The 22,450-nt window shown below is 40.3% G+C and overlaps 1 protein-coding gene across 1 annotated transcript; it reads right to left on the reverse strand.

The window, feature by feature from the left end:
* Nucleotides 1-14,559: 14,559 nt before the first annotated feature.
* Nucleotides 14,560-15,132, reverse strand: LOC138893945 (uncharacterized). The gene has a single exon (XM_070178616.1). The coding sequence runs from the start codon at nt 15,130-15,132 to the stop codon at nt 14,560-14,562; it is 573 nt and encodes a 190-aa protein (XP_070034717.1).
* Nucleotides 15,133-22,450: the final 7,318 nt, after the last annotated feature.

Below are 22,450 nucleotides of genomic sequence, written 5' to 3' on the forward strand. Positions count from 1 at the left end.
ATGGAGATATAAAGGTAGACACTCAGAAGATTGAGGCTGTGAAATCCTGGCCTAGACCTACCACTCCGACAGAGGTTCGTAGCTTTCTAGGCTTAGCAGGATACTACCGGAGGTTCGTAGAGGGGTTTTCTTCCCTTTCGGCACCATTAACGAAGTTGACGCAGAACCCAACTAAGTTTCAGTGGACGGAGGCTTGCGAGTAGAGTTTCTAGGAGCTTAAGAACAGGCTGACCTCAACGCCAGTTCTAGCACTTCTAGAGGGTCCAGATGGTTATGCCATGTATTGTGATGCCTCAGGTGTCGGGTTAGGATATGTCCCGATGCAACATGGGAAAGTAATTGCATATGCTTCAAGGCAGTTAAGGAAGCACGAGCGGAATTATCTGACCCATGACCTCGAGTTAGCTGCGGTTTTCCATGCACTTAAGATATGACGACATTATTTATTTGGTGTTCATGTTGATGTATTCACAGATCATAAAAGACTGCAATATATCTTCAAGCAGAAAGAGTTGAATTTGTGACAGAGGCGATGACTTGAGTTATTGAAAGATTACGATGATAACATTCTCTACCGTCCAGGGAAAGCTAATGTTGTAGCAGATGCTTTAAGTCGCCGATCTATGGGTAGTTTAGCACATGTAGAGGCCTAGAAAGAACAATTAACTAGAGAGATTCATCAATTGGCTTGTTTGGGGTTTCGGGTAGTAGACTCTGGCGATGGAAGAGTTGTACTCCAAAATACTGCAAAATCATCTCTCATAGCTGAAATAAAGGAGAGGCAGTGCGAGGACCCAGAGTTGGTAGAGTTGAGAGAGCGAGTTTCGCAACAGAAAAAGCCATTGTTAGAGCTCAAGGGAGATTGGGTTCTCAGATATAGGGGTCGTTTGTGTGTTCCAGATGTAGCAGGGCTACGAGAAAGGATTATGTCAGAGGCACATTATTCGTGGTACTCCATTCATCCCGGGTCCACCAACATGTATCATGACATTAAGGATGTATACTGGTGGAACGATATGAAGAAGAACATTGCTGAGTTTGTCGCTTAGTGTCCTAGTTGCCAGCAGGTTAAGGTAGAGCACCAGAAGCCCGGAGGGCTAATGCAGATTATAGATGTCACGCCCTAAACTCGGGTAGCGCGACCGGCGCTCAATCGAGAGAACCCGGCCTAGCAAGCCTATTAGACTTACTTCTACCCAAACTCATCCATGAATAAAGAGGAGATGTACTCCATTAATCAATCACTGAAAAGATTTTATTAACAACTTCCTTTTCATTCCCATTAGTAGCTTCATTCATAATTTCCAAAACATTACGAGTTTATAGAATTAATGAAAAACATAATTTACAAGTACCAACATTTCTAGTTCAATTCCTAACATTAACCATAACCCACAACCTGTCTACGGAGCCTCTAAATACAATAGAAGAGTAATATGGAAATGCCGGCAATAAGGCCCCGGCTATACCTCAAAACACTGTACATGAGAAATAAAAGATATATGACCCCGAAATGAAGTGGGGCTCACCAAATCAGCTGAAAAGAGTGTACTGCTATCACTGATCAATGCCGCCTGCTGAAGAACCACCTGAATCCATTAAAGATGCAGCGCCCCCGGCAAAAGGGACGTTAGTACTGTCGAATAGCACTAGTATGTATAGCTAAAAATCCTCTTTCAAAATAGAATGCCCATATAAAAAAAGGCAACACATAGAAATAGCAAGTAACAATCAACAATATCCAAACGTCCAGTTAAAACATAATAATTTTCAAAATACAAACTTCATACATAATTTTGGTTGGGAGATCATTAGCACCAATATACCATCGTCTTTGTTAGTACGGAGTCCGATCACGCCCGATCGGCTAGGCCATCTCCCCACGAACAATGTGGTTTGACATGTGATGCGAAAGAAAGTTGTTACCAAGAGTAGGACCACCATATGCGCAATATGGCGTCTGATCTCCACCCGATCAGCTAGGTCGCCTTCCCACATATGCCGTGTGGGTTGACTTTTCCAATCTACAAAGGTTCCAGTTTCATCCCAATTAAGAGGAATAATATCACAATCCACCCCTACACCGGCACGTGTAGTTTCAGGTGTGTGCCTTATGACCCACCCTTCCTCGGTATTGCTAATGATGCTCCCAAAAATAGTTTTGATTTGATTTGCAAACAGAAATATCATAAATACAATTGTACTCACCTCAACATCTTTCACATTGTATGAATTCTCATTAGTATTTCCAGTCATTCACAACGACAATATTTCCTTGGCTCATTAGGCCATTCACAAGATTCTTTATTCCTGGCACAATGGCCGTATTTCATATTCCACGCTTTCACCTCTTTCAATTTCAAAGATCACCATCAAGTATCAACATATAGGATATTTTAAAAATCATATACTTCAAATCCATTTGAAATGGAAACTTCAAACACAAATGGTTTCTTCCCAAAGAATGAAGCATACCAACCAACAATAGAAATACACATAAAAAATCATAAACAGTCAATACACCATTTACTCTTGCAATACTCTCCCCCAGAAATGACAATGTACAATTTCAACACATGCGTATATAGAACTTGAATCACACTGGGTATATTTCTAAATCAAAGCATTAGTTAAAACAACTACTGATGGGCATGAATTTAATACAAAAGCTTTTAGATAATTCTATCTTTCATTGAAACACGACTCAAAGCCATAACCTTTTAATACGTAACCCATACCTTGAAACTTACAGAAACATTATGGAATTCAATTCCAAGAGAGAAAGTTTAGCCAACATACCTCAATTGCGCTTCTTTAGACTCTAAAATTTTCCGGAACCCTTAGCAACCTCAATCTATTTTAGCAATATATAAATTGAACCTAAAATTAGGAAAACGTTCATGGTTCTAGTTCACTTCTTATTTTTCACACACTCTTTATCACATGCATGCAAGATAAACAACCCTCACACCCATGGACCATCTTATTAATACCCCATTATAGCTATGTTTAAAATTAAGAGCTGGGGTGATGAAGTCTTACCTTTTTGGATGAAGCATTTGGTACTTTACTTGAATATTTCCAAGCTTTGAGTGATGGTTGAAGATTAATTGGTGGGAATTAGGCCCTCCCTCTAGAACCCTCTCTCTCTCTCTCACACTAGAAATATGAGAAATGAGCTTCAAAATGGACTAAATGGGTGTTTTAACGGAATGGGGGTCGGGTTTTAAATTAAGAAAAATGATGCCCCGACACAGGTCTGCGGTTGCATATGCGACTGCATGATGGTTATACGGTCCGCAAAGTGACTGCAGAAATGGCCCTCAGGGCCTTGAACTTACGGCCCAGGTATGCGACCGGTATGCGGTCGCATAATCGACCGCAAAACTAACCTCAAGTTGGCCAAACTTACTGCTTCACTCTGCGGCCATTATGCAGTCCGCAGATTGATTATCCGACCGCATAATGGGCCGCAGAAATGCGTTCTTCTATGAAACATTTTCCTCTCAGAAGAATTTCTACTAATATAACGTAGGGATCTATCTTGGTACCATGAAACCCTGAGGTTTTGGTTTAAATTTTTTATGGGTCCTTACAATAGAGATCCCGACGTTGAAATGGGAGGCGATAAACATGGACTTTATCATGGGTATACCTCATTCTTATCGTAAGTTTGATACCATATGGGTGATAGTTGATAGGCTCACAAAATCAGCTCATTTCCTACCGGTCAGATCTACCTATACAGTAGAAGACTATGCAAGGTTATATATTAAGGAGATAGTGCGGCTACACGGAATACCAGTATTTATTATATCTGACCGTGGGGCCCAATTTACAGCACATTTTTGGAGGTCATTTCAGAGAGGTCTAGGGACTCAGGTGAATCTCATCACAACTTTTTATCCACAGACTGATGGACAAGCCGAGCGCATAATTCAGACGCTCTAGGATATGTTTCGAGCATGTGTGTTGGATTTTAAAAGAAGTTGGGATGAACATTTACCTCTTATTGAGTTTGCATATAATAACAGTTACCACTCCAGTATCCAGATGGCTCCGTACGAGGCTTTATATAGGCGTAAGTGCAGATCTTCTATAGGGTGGTTTGATATTGGAGAATTTGGGTTACATGGGCCAGACCTGGTTCAGCAAGCTATAGAGAAAGTAAAGCTTGTCCAGGAGCGACTGTTGACATCCCAGAGTTGTCAGAAGTCATATTCTGATGTGCGGCGACGAGACTTAGAGTTTGGGGTTAATGAATGGGTATTCTTAAAGGTGTCACCTATGAAGGGCATGATGAGGTTTGGTAAGAAAGGCAAGCTTAGCCCAAGTTATATTGGGCCTTATAGGATCATTCAGAGAGTGGGCCAAGTAGCTTATGAGTTAGAATTGCCCTCGGAATTGGAGTCTGTCCATCCGGTTTTTCACGTATCTATGTTACGAAAGTGCATTGGCGATCCTACTCGAGTGGTGCCCGTGGATGATGTACAGATTATGGAGGACTTCTCATACGAGTAAATTCTGGTTGCCATCCTAGACCGACAAATCCGCAAGCTACGGAATAAGGAGGTAGCCTCCGTGAAGGTTTTATGGAGAAACAAGAATGTGGAAGAGATGACGTGGGAAGCGGAGGAAGAAATGAAGTCTAAATACCCCCACCTATTTCAAACTGAAGATATGGCTCGAGGTGGGATACCTCAGCACAGCTCTATTCAGGCCAGTAGGTCATCAGGTAAGCTCTTATTTTTGACTTTGAGAATTTATAATGGACAGCTGTGTGAAGCCAAGTGTTGCTAATTATAGACATTGGCCATGTGTGGCATGTATAGTATGTTTTCTAGCTGCGTATAGGTTAGTTTTAGTCTAGTGCACGGAGGAGACTCTGCAAATTTTTTCCAAAGTCTCTAAGAGTAAACATTCGAGGATGAATGTTTCTAAGGGGGGAAGGATGTTAAACCTCATGTTTTCGTACGTTAAAGTTTCGTGTTCAGTTAATTGACGTAGACTCAGTGGTGTGATTTTCTTGAGGTTATAAGCATTTATACTATTTATAACAAGCAATAAGTAAGTGTCGTGAAAGATAAAGGGTAAACAAATCAAATAAAATGAGTTTCGTTGAAGGTTGTTGATTTGGGATAAAATACGGTACGAGCCATAATACCCAGTATTTATGGACTAGTGCCATACAAGGTACTACATGACCATGATAGTAAGGTGTACAAGGTATGTTAAAAGTGAGTAGTATTTTAAGTAAGTTGAGACAATTCTTATTATGTGGATAATTGGTTAATTATTAGGTAGTGGGATATTACCTAATTAATTAGGAAATTATTGGATAAGGTTAATTCACTACGTGACAGCCCCCCATTCAAATTAAGTGACTCATAAATCTAGTTGAAAGGTGGCAAATTAATATGTTAAACACAAGACACTACATTATTCTACGTGTAAAGACATACTTAGAAGCTTGGCATTTTTGCTTCATTTGGCCTTTAGATGTTCAAGTAAGTAATCTTATAATGTTCTTCCTATTACAAACATTACAAAACAGGCGTTAGAATATATGAAGATAATTCATAACTTTTCCTACTACAACACCAAAATAACCCACGATGGAGCACTTGATTTCATAGCATCTTAAGCAACGTGAGATTTTGCGATATCCTAGTCTCATAAATTACAGTAATCTCTTTATCGGGACTTCATATTTAATTGAGTATTGTCTTCTTCCAGTCAAGATAGCAAAGAGCCTATATATACAGTATTACAATATTTTCATTACCGTCGAGCTATAATCGAAGGGCAGGCCCCTATTGGTCAACCTCTGATCAGATGGTAAGTTATATACCGAGCCTCTGTGGCCGAGCGCCTATGAGCGAGCCCAGTTGGCCGAGATACAGAGTCTAGTATGGCCGAGTGCCTACTACGGTAGAGCAGTTGTATATATACCGAGCCTTATAGGGCGAGACAACTATTTTACTTACTATATTGAGAGAGTTGAGTCAGTATCAGCAGGTAAGCATATCTTCAGATTATCTTTGACTCCTAGTTACTTTCAGTTATTATATTATCAGTTCAGTTTTAGCTTTCAGTTATTTTGTTGACTTACATACTCGATACATTATTTTGTACTGACGTCCCTTTCTCTGGGGATGCTGCATTTCATGCGTGCTGGTTCAGACAGACAACGGGTAGACCTCCTTAGTAGGTGTTGCCCGAGTTCAACTTTATCGGTAAGCTCCACGTCCTTCGGAGTTGCCGGGTTCAGGAATATATATAAGTTATGAGTAGGTTGGGGCCCTGTTCCGATCATGGTACATCCATCAGTAGAGGCTTGTAGACATAACCTGTCAGTTAGTGCAGTATGTTGGGTTTGTAGGCCTTGTATGTATATTTTATTGGTTTGTCAGTTGTAGTAGTCATGACGGCCTTGCCGGCGCTGCTTTATAGTGATGTTTAGTCAGCTTTGGTATCCATTCAATTTTATATTTTGCTTCGCAAATTTTCTTGCAATGTGGCCCGTGGCCCTGACATTATATGCTTAGATTCCCTTAGTCACAAGTTGGTACGCAAGGATAGGTGAGGCACCGGGTGCCGGTCTTGCTCCCCAGGTTCGGGGCGTGACAGGTTTTGTCAAGGGAAGGAGTATCTTTGAGAATATATTACTTATTCAGGAGATTATAACAGACATAAGGTTGAGGGGGAAGCCAGCTAATGCTGTGATCAAATTAGATATGGCTAAGGTTTATGATAGGGTTTCCTGGAAATATCTCCTTCATGTGTTGAGAAAAATGGGATTTGCTGAGCACTTCATCAACATGATATAGAATCTGATATCAAACAATTAGTATTCAGTGCTTGTTAATGGCCAAATTTCTAGTTTTTCAAGTCAACAAGAGGTGTCAAACAAGATGATCCTTTGTCACTAGCTTTGGTACTATCCAGATCATTGACTAAGTTGTTCGAGGATAAAAGCTTTAAAGGTTATGGGATGCCAAAGTGGACTGATCCATTGAATCATTTGGCTTATGCTGATGATACAATAATCTTTGTTTCTGCCGATCCATATTCCATAGAGAAGGTGGTTGATGTTATCACCCAGTATGAGCAAACTTTTGGACAACTTATCAAGACAAAGAGCTCATATTACATGCATGCTAAAGTAGCAAGATCTATTACATCTACTGTAGGTACAATCACAGGATTTCAAAAAGGTGAGTTTCCATTTACTTACCTAGGCTGCCCTATATTCTACACAAAAAGGAGGAAGGATTACTATAATGATGTCATTAACAAGGTGAAAGCAAAAATGCATTCCTGGAAAGGAAAATTACTATCTTATGGTGGCAAGGAAACACTTATAACTAGTGTACTTGAAAGTATGACTGGATTATCCTAAAAATGTGCTTGAACATTTATACAAAACCTTCGCAAGGTTTTTCTGGAGTAACAAAGAAGAAGGAAGAAGCATACACTGTGCAAAATGGCTTAACTTAACTTTACCAAAGGAGGAAAGTGGTATGGGTTTTAGATCATTATTTGATGTATCCAAGGCCTTATTTGTCAAGCTATGGTGGAAATTCAGAACTACAAAGTCCCCATGGTCTAAGTACATGTGGAATAAGTACTGTAAGAAGGAAATACCTATAGTAGTTCAATTTAGACAAGGGTCACATGTGTGGAGAAAAATGTTAGAAGCAAGAGAAGAGGTAGAACATGACATTTTATGGGAGATGAATAGGGTATCAACCAATATATGGCATGAAAATTGGACTGGATTAGGTGCACTCTATGATGTTGTACCTCTAAATTTTCCTATCAATGAAAAATTACATGAAGTGGCTGAATTGAGAGATCAAGATAGTTGGAATGATTATTTATTGGAGCAGTCATTCCCAATTGATATTGCAGACCGTGCAAGGCAAGAGGTGCATTTTAATGGCTATGATGAGTACTGGGATACTCCCAAGTGGATGCCAACAGCCTCAGAGAGTGGGGAGTGCTTGGCAGATTCTAAGGCACAGGACCACTGCAAATGGAGAATACAAAATGATGTGGATTAAAGGTTTACCTTTTAAAATATCATTCTTCCTATGAAGATTGTGGAAACGTAAGATACCAACTGATGATCGTTGGAAGAGAAATGGTTATATAGTGGTGTCTAAGTGTTGGTGTTGCTTGAAACCAAAAGAAGATACATTCCAGTATCTATTCCTAACAAGTGATATTGCAACCAGGGTGTGGAAAACATTCATTCAACCAGCAGGTATAGTTGTCAACATGGTGCAGGTACGTCAATTCATAAAAACATGCTAGAATACACAATGTTGCAACAAACTTATGCCATTGATTCAGGCAGTACCATCAGTGGTTACATGGGAGCTTTGGAAGAGGAGAAATACCATGAAGAATGGAGGATCAGTGTCTTGCAACAGGGTCATTCATGAGGTAAATAAGACTCTACATAATCTTGCAAAAGTCAGATACCCTTGAATGCAAAATATTCCATTACAGTGGCCGGATCTTATCAAGTTTCTTGAAGTTTACAAACCTTATGTTGTGACCAAGAGAGTAATCTGGCAGTTTCCATTTGGTAGTTTTTTTAAGTGTAATAGAGATGGTGCTTCTAGAGGCAATCCAGGACCTAGTTCCTATAGCTTTTGTGTACGTGATTGTCATGGAGATTTAGTGTATGCTAGAGCTAATAAAATAGGTGAAACTACCAATATTGTAGCTGAAGCAAAAGCAATAGCTGAAGGGTTGGCCTACTGTGTGGAGAAGCAGCTATACCCCCTCATAATTGAGACAGACTCATTGACAATGAAGAAGATAATTGAAGGGGAATGGGATCCACCTTGGTGTATTGGTACAGAAGTGAGGAGGATAAAGGAGAAGAAAGAACAATTCAATATCATCTTCCAACATGTTCTATGGGAAGGAAATATAGTGGCAAATTATTTAGCTAACCTGGTTTTTTCTTATGCAGGTACAATTTCATTTAACTCTTTCTCTGAATTTCCATTTGCAGGAAAGACATTAATCAATCAAGATAAAGCTCAGATACCTAATCTTAGGATTAGGATAGCAAAAAAAAAGCACCAGATTGATGAAATTCTTCATGACTGCAATGCATGCCTATAATGGTCTAAAAATTGATTTCTACAATACAGTCTCAACCTGTCAGCCAATGCTATTTATAAGGAAAAAACCTTATCCTGGAGTTGGTTGGACACTGTATGACAACCACAGTGCAGGCAACAATCACATTAGGTTGCACACAATGCTACAAGGTGAAGATTGTGACAGCTTCTCTACTTCTGCAGGTCCTAAAACATTGATTCTTAGTGTGCAAAAGCATACACAGTTTTGGTTCTACAATAGAAAGGTTAGGTTACTCGCAGAACTCACATGGTCAGCTGCTGTTTCTGCAAGATCATAACTGTTAGGTAGTAATGGATCATTATCCAGTGGTATCACTGTGTTTTCACACTCAATCTGGAGATGAAATGTTTATACATGACGCCTATTTTCTAAGAAGGCAGTTATGGCACAAAGGCATACAGAAATATCTTTGGTACTATCCAGGAAATCTTGTTACTGATACTTCAAATAATTAATTTGTGTGGAAATGGAAATCAACGCTGAATTGTTCAAGATAGAGAAATACTTCGCCCCATCAAATCTAGATAGCTTCTTCTAAGATGAATGCTGGGATAAATACCTGCTGGATTCATATTGAACAAGAGGCTAAACAATCTATTTTTGCACTGAACGTAACGAAGTCCAGAAGAGCAAGAATTAGTTAATATACATGGAACAACAAAGGTTTCCATCAAAACTGAGCCGGAATGCTTCCTTACAGTGGTATGATCAATTGGAATTCACAATTGCCATGTTCATTTTTTATGGAATACAAAATAGCGATAGAGGTGCTACTTGTTTTTGCCCTGGGCATTTGGAGTTAATTGCACTACTGGTTTATCGAAGCATACAACATATATCTTTGTAATAGCTAGTTTAATTGTAGTAGCTAGCTATAACTACATATTGTATTTCATTTCGAACAACTTGTACTTGGACCCATTTTTATGGGCTTTTATTTATATATATTAATCACTAGGCAACCTGCCTAGTGCCATATTTGCTTTAAAAAAAAACTCTCCAAATGAGAAAAACCACAAAACCCTTCGAATATAACTTCTGTCCAGCAAAACCACACTTGCGGTCAATGTGGTCGCATCTGCGACACCGCTTCTGTGGTAAAAGGTCCATTTCTGCGGAATTCACTTAACTCCCGACCAAGTGCACCTGCGGCCCTCCATGCGCACCTGCGAGACCGCTTATGCGGTCCAAACTCGGCATCTACAAAAATCACACATTCCCTCAAATCTCGCATCTGCAGACACGGAGATGCGGAACAAGTCTCGCACCAGCGCTCCTTCCAGCTCCAGTCAAGATCTGCTTCTGCGGACTTCCTAGTGCATCTGCGCTTCCCAGTCTGCATCTGCGACCACTGCCAATCCCAGCTTCCTCCACTAACGCGACACATCTGTCGCTTTTGCGGCTTCGTACCTGCAGCCAAGACTTCGCAGGTGCGATCACACTAGAAGCCATAAGGTTCAACAATACACCAAGTCCAAAGACTAATCTGAATTCAATTTGAATCACGCCCGAGGCCCCCGGGACCCCATCCAAACATACCAACAAGTCCTAAAACATAATACGAACTTAGTCGAAGCCTCAAATCACATCAAAATCATGAATCGCACCCCAATTCAAGCCTAATAAAACTAATGAACTTCCAACTTCTAAAACCAATGCCGAAACATATCAAATCAACTCCGAATGGCCTCAAATTTTGCACACTAGTCCCAAATGATACAACTGACCTATTCCAACTCTCAGAAATAAAATCCAAACCCAGTATCAACAAAGTCAATTCTCGGTCAAACATCTCAAACTTCCAAACCTTCAACTTTTCAACTTTTACGAAAAAACTTCAAACCAACCTACGCACCTCCAAATCAATATCCGGACATACGCCTAAGTTCAAAATCACCATACAAAGCTATTTGAACCATCAAAGCTCCATTGTGGAGTCGTCCACATAAAAGTCAAACTCCGGTCAACTCTTTCAACTTAAGCTTCCAACCTTGAGACTAAGTGTCCCAATTCACTCTGAAACATCCGCGAAACCAAACCAACAATCCCGGCAAGTCACATAACCACAAATGAACATAGAAGAAGTGATAAATAGGGGAACGAGGCTACAATACACAAAATGATCGGCAATGTCATTACATTCTCCCCCTCTTAAACAAATATTCATCCTCGAACGGGTCTATAATCATACATGGAGTCTTAAATAGGTGTGGATAACTGCTCTGCATCTCCCGCTCGGTCTCCCAAGTAGCCTCCTTGACTGGCTGACCTCTCCATTAGACCTTCATCGAAGCTATATTCTTTGAACTCAACTTTCGAACCTGCCGGTCTGAAATGGCCACCCGCTCCACATCATAAGTCAATCCCCATCTAACCGAACTGTGCTGAAGTCCAAGACATGGGACAAATCACCATAATAATTTCGGAGCATAGAAACATAAAACACTGGGTGAACACCCGATAGACTAGGTGGAAATGCAAGCTTGTAGGCCACCTCTCCAACTCTCCCAAGCACCTCAAAGGGACCAATATACCGAGGGCTCAACTTGCCCTTCTTCACGAATCTAATCACACCCTTCATGGGCGAAACTCTAAGCAACATCCTCTCACATACCATATATGCAACATCATGAATCTTACGATCAGTGTAACTCTTCTGCCTAGACTGTGTTGCACGAAGCCGTTCCTGAATCAACTTGACTTTTTTCAAGGCATCCCGAACCAAATCAGCACCCAACAATCTAGCCTCTCATAGCTCAAACCAACCAACTAGAGAACTACACTGCCTCCCATATAAGGCGTCTTAAGGAGCCATCTGAATACTTGATTGGTAGTAGTTGTTGTAGGCAAATTCTGCAAACGGTAAGAACCGATCCCATGAACCCCTGAAATCCATGACACAGGCGCGCAACATATCCTCCAAGATCTGAATGGTGCTCTGGGACTACCCCTTCATTTAGGGGTAAAATGTTGTACTCAACTCAACCCGCGTACCTAACTCTCGCTGTATTGCTCTCCAAAAATGTGATGTGAACTGCATGCCTCGATATGAAATAACAGACACCGTCACACCGTGAAGATGAATAATTTTACGGATAGAGATCTGAGCCAGCTGCTCTAACTGGAATGAAGTGTTCAGACTTGGTCAGTCTATCCACAATAACCACACTGCATCGAATTTCTTTAATGTTTGTGGGAGCCGAACAACGAAATTCATGGTAATACGCTCCCACTTCCACTCAGGACTCTCAAGTCTCTGAAGCAACCGCCCGACATCTGGTGCTCGTATTGCACCTGCTGACAGTTCAAACACCGAGCCACATACTCCACTTTATCTTTGTTCATTATTCTCCACCAATAGTGTTGCCTCAAATCCTGATACATCTTGGCGGCACTCGCATGAATGGAATACCGGAAATTGTGGGCCTCCTCAAGAATCAACTCACGCAACCTATCCATATTGGTCACACAAATCCGACCCTGCATCCTCAACACCCTATCATCTCCAATAGAAACCTCCTTGGCATCACCGTGCTGCACCGTGTCCTTAAGGACAAGCAAATGGGGGTCATCATACTAACACGCTCTGATGCGCTCATACAAGGAAGTGTGAGAAACCATGCAAACAAGAACCCGACTACTCTCTAAAACATCTAACCTCATGAAATTATTGGACAAATCCTGAACATCCAATGCTAACGGTCTCTCATCAACTGGAATATATGCAAGGCTACCCATACTCACATTTTTTCTACTCAAGGCATCGGCCACCACACTGGCCTTCCTGGGATGATACAAAATAGTGATAACATAGTCTTTTAATAGCTCTAAACACCTCCACTATCTCAATATCCTTTTGCTTAAGCAAGTGATACAGAGTTCGATGATTTGGGAATACCTCACAAGACACGCTGTAGAGATAGTGCTTCCAAATCTTTAGTGCATGAACAATGGCTACCAACTCTAAATCATGAATGGGGTAGTTCTTCATATGGGGCTTCAGCTAATGCGAAGCATAAGTGATCACGCTACTCTCCTTTATCACGACACATCCGATGCCAATCCACGAAGCATCACAATAAAATGCATATGAACCTGATGCTGACGACAAAACTAGAATTGGAGTTGTGGTCAAAGAAGTCTTGGGCTTCTGACAACCTAAATGGGACACCCTTCTGGGTCAATCTCGTCAAAGGTGCGACAATGGATGAAAAGCCCTCCAAAAAACGACGATAATAACCTGCCAATCCCAAGAAGTTCCGAATCTCTGTAGCTGAAGATGGTCTGGGCAACCTCTGAACTACCACAATCTTCTTCGAATCTACCTTGATCCCCTCACTAGACACCATGTGGCCCAAGAACGCCACCGAGTCAAGTCAAAACTCACACTTGGAGAATTTAACATATAGTTTTTTTTTCTCTGCTTCTACATGGTTTTTCGGTGTTGTCCCGTATTGTTTTTCTTTTATTGTGGTACCTATGCTTGCCTGAGCCGAGGGTCAATTGAAAACAACCTCTCTAGCTCCACAAAGGTAGGGGTAAGGTTTGCGTACACACTACCCTCCCCAGATTCCACTATGTGGGATTATACTGGGTATGTTGTTGTTGTAGTTTCTTCTCCCTCAAGGTCTGGACTACAATCCTCAGATATTGCTCATAATCCTCCTGTCTGCATGAGTACACCAATATGTCATCAATGAAAACAATGACGAATAAATCAAGATACGATTGGAATATACTATTCACCAAGTGCGTAAAGGCTACTGCGACATTGGTAAGCCCAAAAGACATCACAAAAAACGCATAGTGACCATAGTGGGTCCTAAATGTCATCTTCAGAATATCAGAATCCTGAATCTTCAATTGATGATACCCTGACCTCAAATCAATCTTTGAAAATACCCTAGTGGCCTGAAACTGGTCAAATAAGTCATCAATGCACGGTAGTAGGTACTTGTTCTTAATTGTAATTTTTTTCAACTGCATGTAATTAATGCATATCCACATAGTACCATCCTTCTTCTTCACAAATAGAATCGGCACACCCCAAGGTGACACACTGGGCCTGATGAAACCCTTATCAAGCAACTCTTGAAGTTGTTCCTTTAACTATTTTAATTTTGCTGGTGCCATGTGATATGCTCGAATAGATATAGGTTGGGTGCCCGACACTAGATCAATACCAAAATCAATATCTCTATCGGGTGGCATGCCCGACAGGTCTGCAGGAAATACATCTAGAAAGTCTCTCACTATCGGAACAGACTCAATGGTAGGAGTATCAGCACCAACATCCCTCACGAAGGCTAAATATGCCAGGCATCCCTTCTCAACCATCTGTCGAGTCTTCAAATATTAAATCACTCTATTGGGAACATAATCTAGGGAATCTCTCTACTCAACCTTAGGAAATCCCGGCATCGCTAACGTCACGGTCTTCGCGTGATAATCCAGAGTAGCATGACATGGTGGCAACCAATCCATGCCTACAATCACGTCAACATCAACTATGCTAAGCAGAAAAAGATCAACTCTTGTCTCCAATCGCCCAATAGTCACCACACATGACCGATACACACGGTCCCCAATAATAGAATCACCCACCATTATAGATACATGCACAAGTATAACTAAAGAATCACGTGGTGTATCCAAATAACGAGCAAAGTATGATGACACATATGAATAAGTGGATCTAGGATCAAATAGTACTAAAGTATCCTTATGGCACACTGAAACAATACCTGTGATCACAACATCAGAATCAACTACCTCTGCCCAAGTGAGAAAAGCATAGCATAGAGCCTGACCGCAACCTGATCGACCTCCCCTTCTGGGGCGATCCTGAACTGCTTGAGTCCCATCCCGACCTGACTGCATGGGTGGTGAAGTAACTGGTGCGGAAGTAGTAGCTTGTCCTCTCTGCTGAATAGGACCTCCGGTAAGATGGGGACAATACCTCCTCATCTTCCCCAACTCCCCACACTTGAAGCAACCTCGATCTAAGGATGACTGCAGGGCATGAATCGGACTTCTGGAGCTTGAATAAATATTGGAAGAACCCGGTACTGATGAACCCTAAACTGATGGAGCACGGTACAAACTCTGAGCTGGGAGTGCACTGAATGTTGACTGAACCGGTCAAGTACTGTAGGAACCATGACTAGCTGATTCACCATGATGAACTGGACGATCCATCTGAGCGAGCCTATAAGGACGACCCCTGCTGTGATGTGACTGACCTCTAGATGAGGTACTACTGAAACCACATGAACTACGGGGCCTTTTGCTCTCCCGCTTCTCGCGCTCAAGCCTGCAAACTGACTCCAAGTGCCTAGCAATCTTGACCACCTAGTGAAACCTAATATATGTCTCAGCCTCTCGACCCAAATTGGAATGTAGGCTATAGTTGAGGCCATTAATGAACCTCATAATCCTCTCTCTCTCGGTAGGAACTAACCACACTGCATGACGAACCAGATTTATGAACCTCATCTCATACTGAGTCACTGTCAAACCCTCCTGGTGTAGCTGCTCAAACTAACTACGCAACTCCTCCCTGCGAGTATGTGGGACAAACGTCTCTAAGAAGAGAATTCAGAACTCATGCCACGCAAGTGGTACTGCAGCGGCTGGCCTACTCAACTCATAGGCCTGCCACCATCAGTAGGCTGCCCCTATCAATTAAAATGTAGTGAATGCGACCCCATTGGTCTCCAAAAGACCTACTTTGCGAAGAATCCACTGAAACCTATCTAGAAAATCCTAAGCATCATTTGACTCTGCCCCACTGAAGTCTGGAGGCTTAATCCTCCCAAACCGCTCCAGTCTCTTCTGCTTCTCATTATTCATAGGTGGGCCAGCCTCGGCTCGAGAAGCGTCAACCAATTGGGTTGGTAGTATTGCCGGTGTCTGGAGTCCCTAAGATAGCTTCTCTGGAGTACGGGTGGGAGGAGTGTGGGCACCTCCCCCAGTCTATGAAGTGGATGGTGCATCTGAAACTGAAACCTCCTTAGCAAGGCTTGTACATACCGTCAAAATCTGGGCCAAGGCCTCCTGAAGGCCATGGGTAAGAATGCACATTGCTGGTGCCTGAGCTGGTCCCACCGGTTCAACAACATCTTGTGTCTGATCCTCAGCTGGAGCAACTAGTGGCTCCACAAGTGCTGCCCTAGCTGTAGTACGAACCGTACCTCGGCCTTTACAACGGCCTCTCGTGGCCCTAATTGGTGGTACCGGTGGTCGTCCGCCTAATCTGATTGTACGTGTCCTCACCATCTATGAGAGAATAGAAGAGCCATATTTCAAGCTTCAGAAATAACAAATCTACATGACAAGAATGCAAGAGAGTGAAGTTTCCTAATGGTTCGGTAGCCTCTCGAAGATAAGTACATATGTATCCGTACCGATCCGCAAGACTCTACTAAACCTGCTTTTGACTTATGAGACCTAAGCAACCTAGTGCTCTGATACCAAATTTTCACGACCCAACTCCCACCGAAGCCGCGACGGCATCCAATACTACATGCTAGGCCAACCAACATTCATAAAATAGCTAAGCATTTGGATAAACTTGGTTTAATAAACATAATAACATAATATCATAATATCATAATTATCTTATCAAAATAGTAGCAAGACTACTACAACCATTTCCAAAATCTAGTGTCAATGAGTACATGAGCACTACTAAGTATCAATACATAAACCAAATCTGTAGTACAAATATCTGAATAATAGAATAGTATTAAGAAAATAAAGGAAAGTGAGTCAAGGTCTACAGACGTCATAGTAGCTACATCAAAGTCTCCAGATACTGGAACCAACACGGATCTACCAATCACCAAGTCCAGATACACCTAAATATGCACACGAAATACAAAGTGTAGTATGAGTACAACCGACTCCATGTACTCAATAAGTAACATAACTAACCTTGGGTTGAAAGTTGTGACGAGCTTAGAAGAAGACAATCAGAATCCAATATAATGACAAAACATATATGATGATGCCATTAACAATAAGTAAATCAACGAACTATAATAATTGGCTCATTCATATTACAAAAATTTAGACATGCTTTCAAGTTTAACAATTAAAACCCAACACCGATAAGAACATGTCAAATACAGCTATCATGAGGAATGGTACATCTATATGTCTACATGACAAGTATGCATGTCAAATGAATGATTTCATGGTGATATTCCCAAGTACTCTCACTTTCAGCATACTCAATCTATCTGCTACAATGCCTACTCATCACACACACATAATCACACAGCACTATACGGGTGCCTGACATCAATGCCTCTCACCAAAACACGTGTATATATATCATTGTGCCTGTGCTCACTTCTGGTATATCAAATTTCGGAGGGGCGGATCCTGCCCAAGCGCTAATCAAAAGCCAATAAGGCCTATTGCAGCGTGCAACCCGATCCACATAATAATAATAGTAAAGCCAATATGGCCGGTTGTAGTGTGCAGCCCGATCCACAATAACACTCTCAATATAGATCTCAGTCACACCTCAGTTATCAATTTCTCAAGTCTCAAGGGCTCGCAATCACATACCACTCAGCCCAACAACTCCACATATGGAACAACAATGATAATAGACGATGCAACAATGAAGGACGAACAAAGACTGAGATATGATATGCCAAATGAAGAACCATGACTGAGTGTAGAATTACAATTAAAATAGATAACTCAAAACAACAGAAATAGCCCCATTAGGTCCCAATCGAATAAGTACATAGCCTAAACATGATTTCTAACATGAATCACAACTCAATTACTCTAACAAGTAGGAATAACACGGGTAAAATAGAATATGATAGCAGCATAGTCCAAAAATAAACCCGGATCACAAATACCCCGGTGCACGCCCACACGCCCGTCACCTAGCACGTACGTCACCCCAACACATTACAAACAACATAGTTTCCAGGGGTAAATATCCTCAATTCCAAGTTTAGAGACGTTACTTACCTCAAAATGCGCCAATCAATACTCCAAAAAGCCCTTGCCTTATGAATCAGTCTCTGAACGACTCGAATCTAGTCACAACAACTTAATAGCATCAATAATAGCCATAGGAATCAATCTCAAAAGATAAAACTAGAATCTTCAATCAAAATCGAAAATTCAATCCAAAAGATTGACCCCGGGCCTGCACCTTGGAACCTGAAAAAATTCATGAATTCCAAATACTCATTCAATTATGAGTCCGACCATACTAATTTTATCCAATTATATCCACAAATCGACCCTCAAATCACCAAATCTCACTCTCCAACAACATTGCCAAAAATCCCCAAATTGTACTTCAAAATCATATAAACTACGTGTAATAATCAATGGGAGATCAATATTTATCAATAAGTATGAAGAATCTTCACTTACCTCTTCAATTGTAGACAAAAGCCTCTCAAAAATAGCCCTTAGCCAAGTCCCAAAACTCTCCAAATGAGAAAAACCACGAAACCCTTCGAATATTGAAATGACCCAACTGATCGTTTTGAGCAGTTGTATTTTGTTCAGCTATTTAAAGTCTTGAGTAGCTTTGTATGATGTATTATGACTTGTTTAAATCGTTGGTTTTAGTTTTCAGGTGATTCAGGATTGATTTGGAAGAATGATTCTCAACTAGGAAGCTTTAAGTTAGAAGAGTTGGCCAAGTTTGACTTTTGTGTATTTCACCTTGGAATTGAATTTTGATGGTTCCGTTAGGTCCGTATAGTACTTTTGACTTGGGCATATGCCCGGATTTGCATTTGAATGTCTCTAGAAGGTTTCGGTACTATTTGGCGAAAGTTGAAAATTTGAAGGTTTGGAATGTTCATAAGTTTGACCGAGAGTTGACTTTGATGATACCGGGTTTGAATTATTGTTATCGGAGTTGGATTAGGTTTTGTTGTTCTGGGAGTTGGATTAGGTTTGTTATGTCAATGGGAACTGGTATACAATATTTAAAGTCATTCCGGGTTGATTTGATATGAATCGACGTGAGTTTTAGAAACTGAAAGTTCAAAAGTTCATCAAGTTTAATTTGAGGTCGATTCGTCGTTTCGATGTTGTTATGTGTAATTTGAGGTCTTGAGTAGGTCTGTGTTACATTTGGGACTTGTTGATATATTCGGATGGTGTCCCGAGGGGCTCGGGTGAGTTTTGGAACGTTTTGGATCATTTTGGCTATGTTGGTTTGGTAGGGACCTGGTGTGACCACACCTGCGGAGACTTGGGCATAGGTGCGGAGCCGTAGAAGCAGTACTTGTAGTGCAAAAGCATAAATTGGAGTTGGGGGAAGTTGTCCACAAATGCGGAGATTTCATCGCATCTGCGAATGCAGTAGCTTTGGCGCAGAAGCAGGATGGGCACAGATGCGGAGCATTTCCTCGCACATGCAATGTCATATAAGTAGAGTATATTCCACAGGTACGAGAGGTCTGAGGTTAGTGATTTTCACAAAAGTGAAGCAAAAGAGGGAATTTTGTCGCAGGTGCGACTTACCTGAGCATACTCACTATATATCGAGGTTTTGGTTCTTTTTATCACAATTTGAGATTTGGTGTTAGGTTTTGGGTAATTTTGGAGAGGATTTTTACCACATGAATTGGGGTAAGTGATAGCATCCTAGGAAGCTCAACTCTATTCAAGGACAAATATGAAGCTTTAGAATTTCAAAGAGGGCCTTTAACAAGATGTCAAGCTAAAGAGTTGCAAAACAAGGTCATTAGACTTCAAGTGCAAATAAAGAAGTTGTTAATTGGGAGAAAGAGCTCAAGGATAAAGGATGTGAATTGGCTACCTGTAATAATTATTTTATGGCCCAAATTTATGTCCAAGAAGAGGAGGATTGGATCCCAAGAGACATCCTTTGAAGAAAGTCCTAATCAGTTCAATTTTCGATCCATTTGGCACCTATAATATATCCAAACTTGCATCCCAATAAGTCCTTCATGAAGTCACATTTTTATAATACAAATAGGACTTACTTTATGTTCAAGAAGGGTAAAATAGGCGTGCTATAAGTTGAGTGCATGTTGGTGCCAAGTTGCTTGCAAATTTCCTTCATGATTTCCAAGATCCTATCTAAGACTGGTTTGAGACTTTCAAGATCCTATACTAAATTTGTTTAACTTATTTCTATATATTTTGGGACTATATTTATTGCTTTCCTAGGTAGTTAAGGTTATGTTTTCCTTTTCCTAAGATTGTTGGAATTACTTTCCAAGAATGAATTGGTTTTTGTTTCTTAGTATTTTCCTAAGATAGTTGGACTTGTTGTCCAAAGTAGTTTAAGAGTTTACTTCCTTGTTATTTTAGCCTTAATTTTGTGACCCCTTCCTACCTATATAAGGGATGTCTTCTTTGTTTTCATACTTAGATTGTTATAGACAATATCAATAAATATTATGAGGTGTTTCTTGCACTCTTGTATGTAGCTACTCTTGGATTTATTTTTCAACCTTCAACACTCAACTTAAGGTAGTAAGATGAATTCTTTGAAATCTTAGATCACTTCTAGGTATTCAAGAAAGGTGAAAAGTTTAGTCTTATTGTTGTTCATGTTATTCTAAAGGGTCGGGTTTCACAATCAATTTTTTGTTTTTAATTCTCTACCAAAGGCGATTAGTTCTTCATTAGGTAATTGTTGTTGTTAGGATTGAACTTGAGGAATAGACTTCTTGAATTCAAGAAACTATTTCTTAGGTTCAATCTATCTTTAATTTCTATCTTCTTTTTTCATTTCTTTACCTTCTTTTAGCTTCCGCACGTTTCTTGATTTTCTTATTTTCTTTAGTAGTTCTTGGACCCCTATCATGTGGTATCAGAGTATAGCCTAATCAAGATTTCAATCTTGATAATCTTGGGAGGTTCTTGAGCAAACAAAAAACCCAAAAAAATGAATATCAGTCCAAGAAAAGTGTTATTGTTCATTATTATTTTTTGAATTCAAGTATTATTTGGTTTCCAAGTCAAGAAAGGAAACACGAAGAGGGGATTCTAATTCTTGAATATTAAGGTAACTTCTTTCCTTATTCTTGTGGGTTTTGGGTTTCCTAAATTCTTTCCTTTTTTTTTTCTACTAATCAACTCCTATTCTTCCTAGGATTGATCCTTCACTTTCCTTTTCTTTTTCTAACTCCACATTCTTATCACTAAGGTTGTGACTAGTAAGGTTTATTAATAAATCTTAAGATTAACGACCAAGAGTTGCTTTGAGTGAAAAAAGCAAGATAGGTGAGAACATTAGAGGAAAAAAGCCAAATTTAAATGATTATATTTCTTGTAATCTATGTCAAGATGTCTCAAACAGGTAATTATAGTGAAAGGAGGCGAGCTATGACTCAACAACTTGAAAATTCAAACTTACAGTACACCGAATGGAAGGAAGACGATGGTAAAGTTATTTTTCAAACTAGAGCTAAAGTGATATCTTTGAGTTGTGGCATTAGAATTGACAAAGAGTTTGGCTATAACTCCACTAGCACTTATACGTTTGAGAAATCGAACTTGCCTTGTGTTGAGCATATTGAAACCTACATGTTGAGAGGAGTAAAGGTAGATAAAAAGGTATTATTACTATTCTCTATTGGTAGGTACGAGGATGCGATCTAGTGTGATGTGATTCCCATGATTAATTATCATATATTGTTAGGAAAGCCATGGTATCTTTATATATGAGCTTCATATAGCATTGAAAAAAATAGATACTCTTTTGAGGTTAACGGGAAGAAACTCATTATTGGGCCTTTGACTCCCTCACAAATTTGTGAAGATGAAAAGACTGTTAAAGAAAGTATGGAAAAATATGAGAGAAAATAATGAGAGGAGTAAGGGAGTGAATGTTGATATCCCAAGAGAGGAAAAAGGAGAGGTTATATTGAGTGAAGAGAATGGGATGTCAATTGAGAAAAAGAGTGATCTTGAGGGAAAAGAAAAGAGAGAAGGCAATTAGATAAAAAAAGTCTATGAGGTAGAGCGAGCAAAACAAGAGGTTTTGAGTGAAGCAAAAGAAAAAAACTTTAGTGAGAGAAAAGAGGCTAAGGGTGAGGAAAAAGTTAGTCTTTTGATAAAAGCCAAAGAGAGTGTAATCAAGAAAAAAAATTCTTTACTTCCTAACCCATTAACTCTTTCTTGTTTTAGTTCTTGTGCTTTTGTGCAACCACGCGTTAAAAGACCTTTTGAAAGGGGAGGTGAGGAACAAAAGATGGTGGCAAAGGATCCAATTGGAATCCAACATAAATTTGGCGAAATCAATTCTTGTTGGATG

Source organism: Nicotiana tomentosiformis, chromosome 6 (assembly GCF_000390325.3).
Source record: "Nicotiana tomentosiformis chromosome 6, ASM39032v3, whole genome shotgun sequence".
NCBI classification, from domain to species: domain Eukaryota; kingdom Viridiplantae; phylum Streptophyta; class Magnoliopsida; order Solanales; family Solanaceae; genus Nicotiana; species Nicotiana tomentosiformis.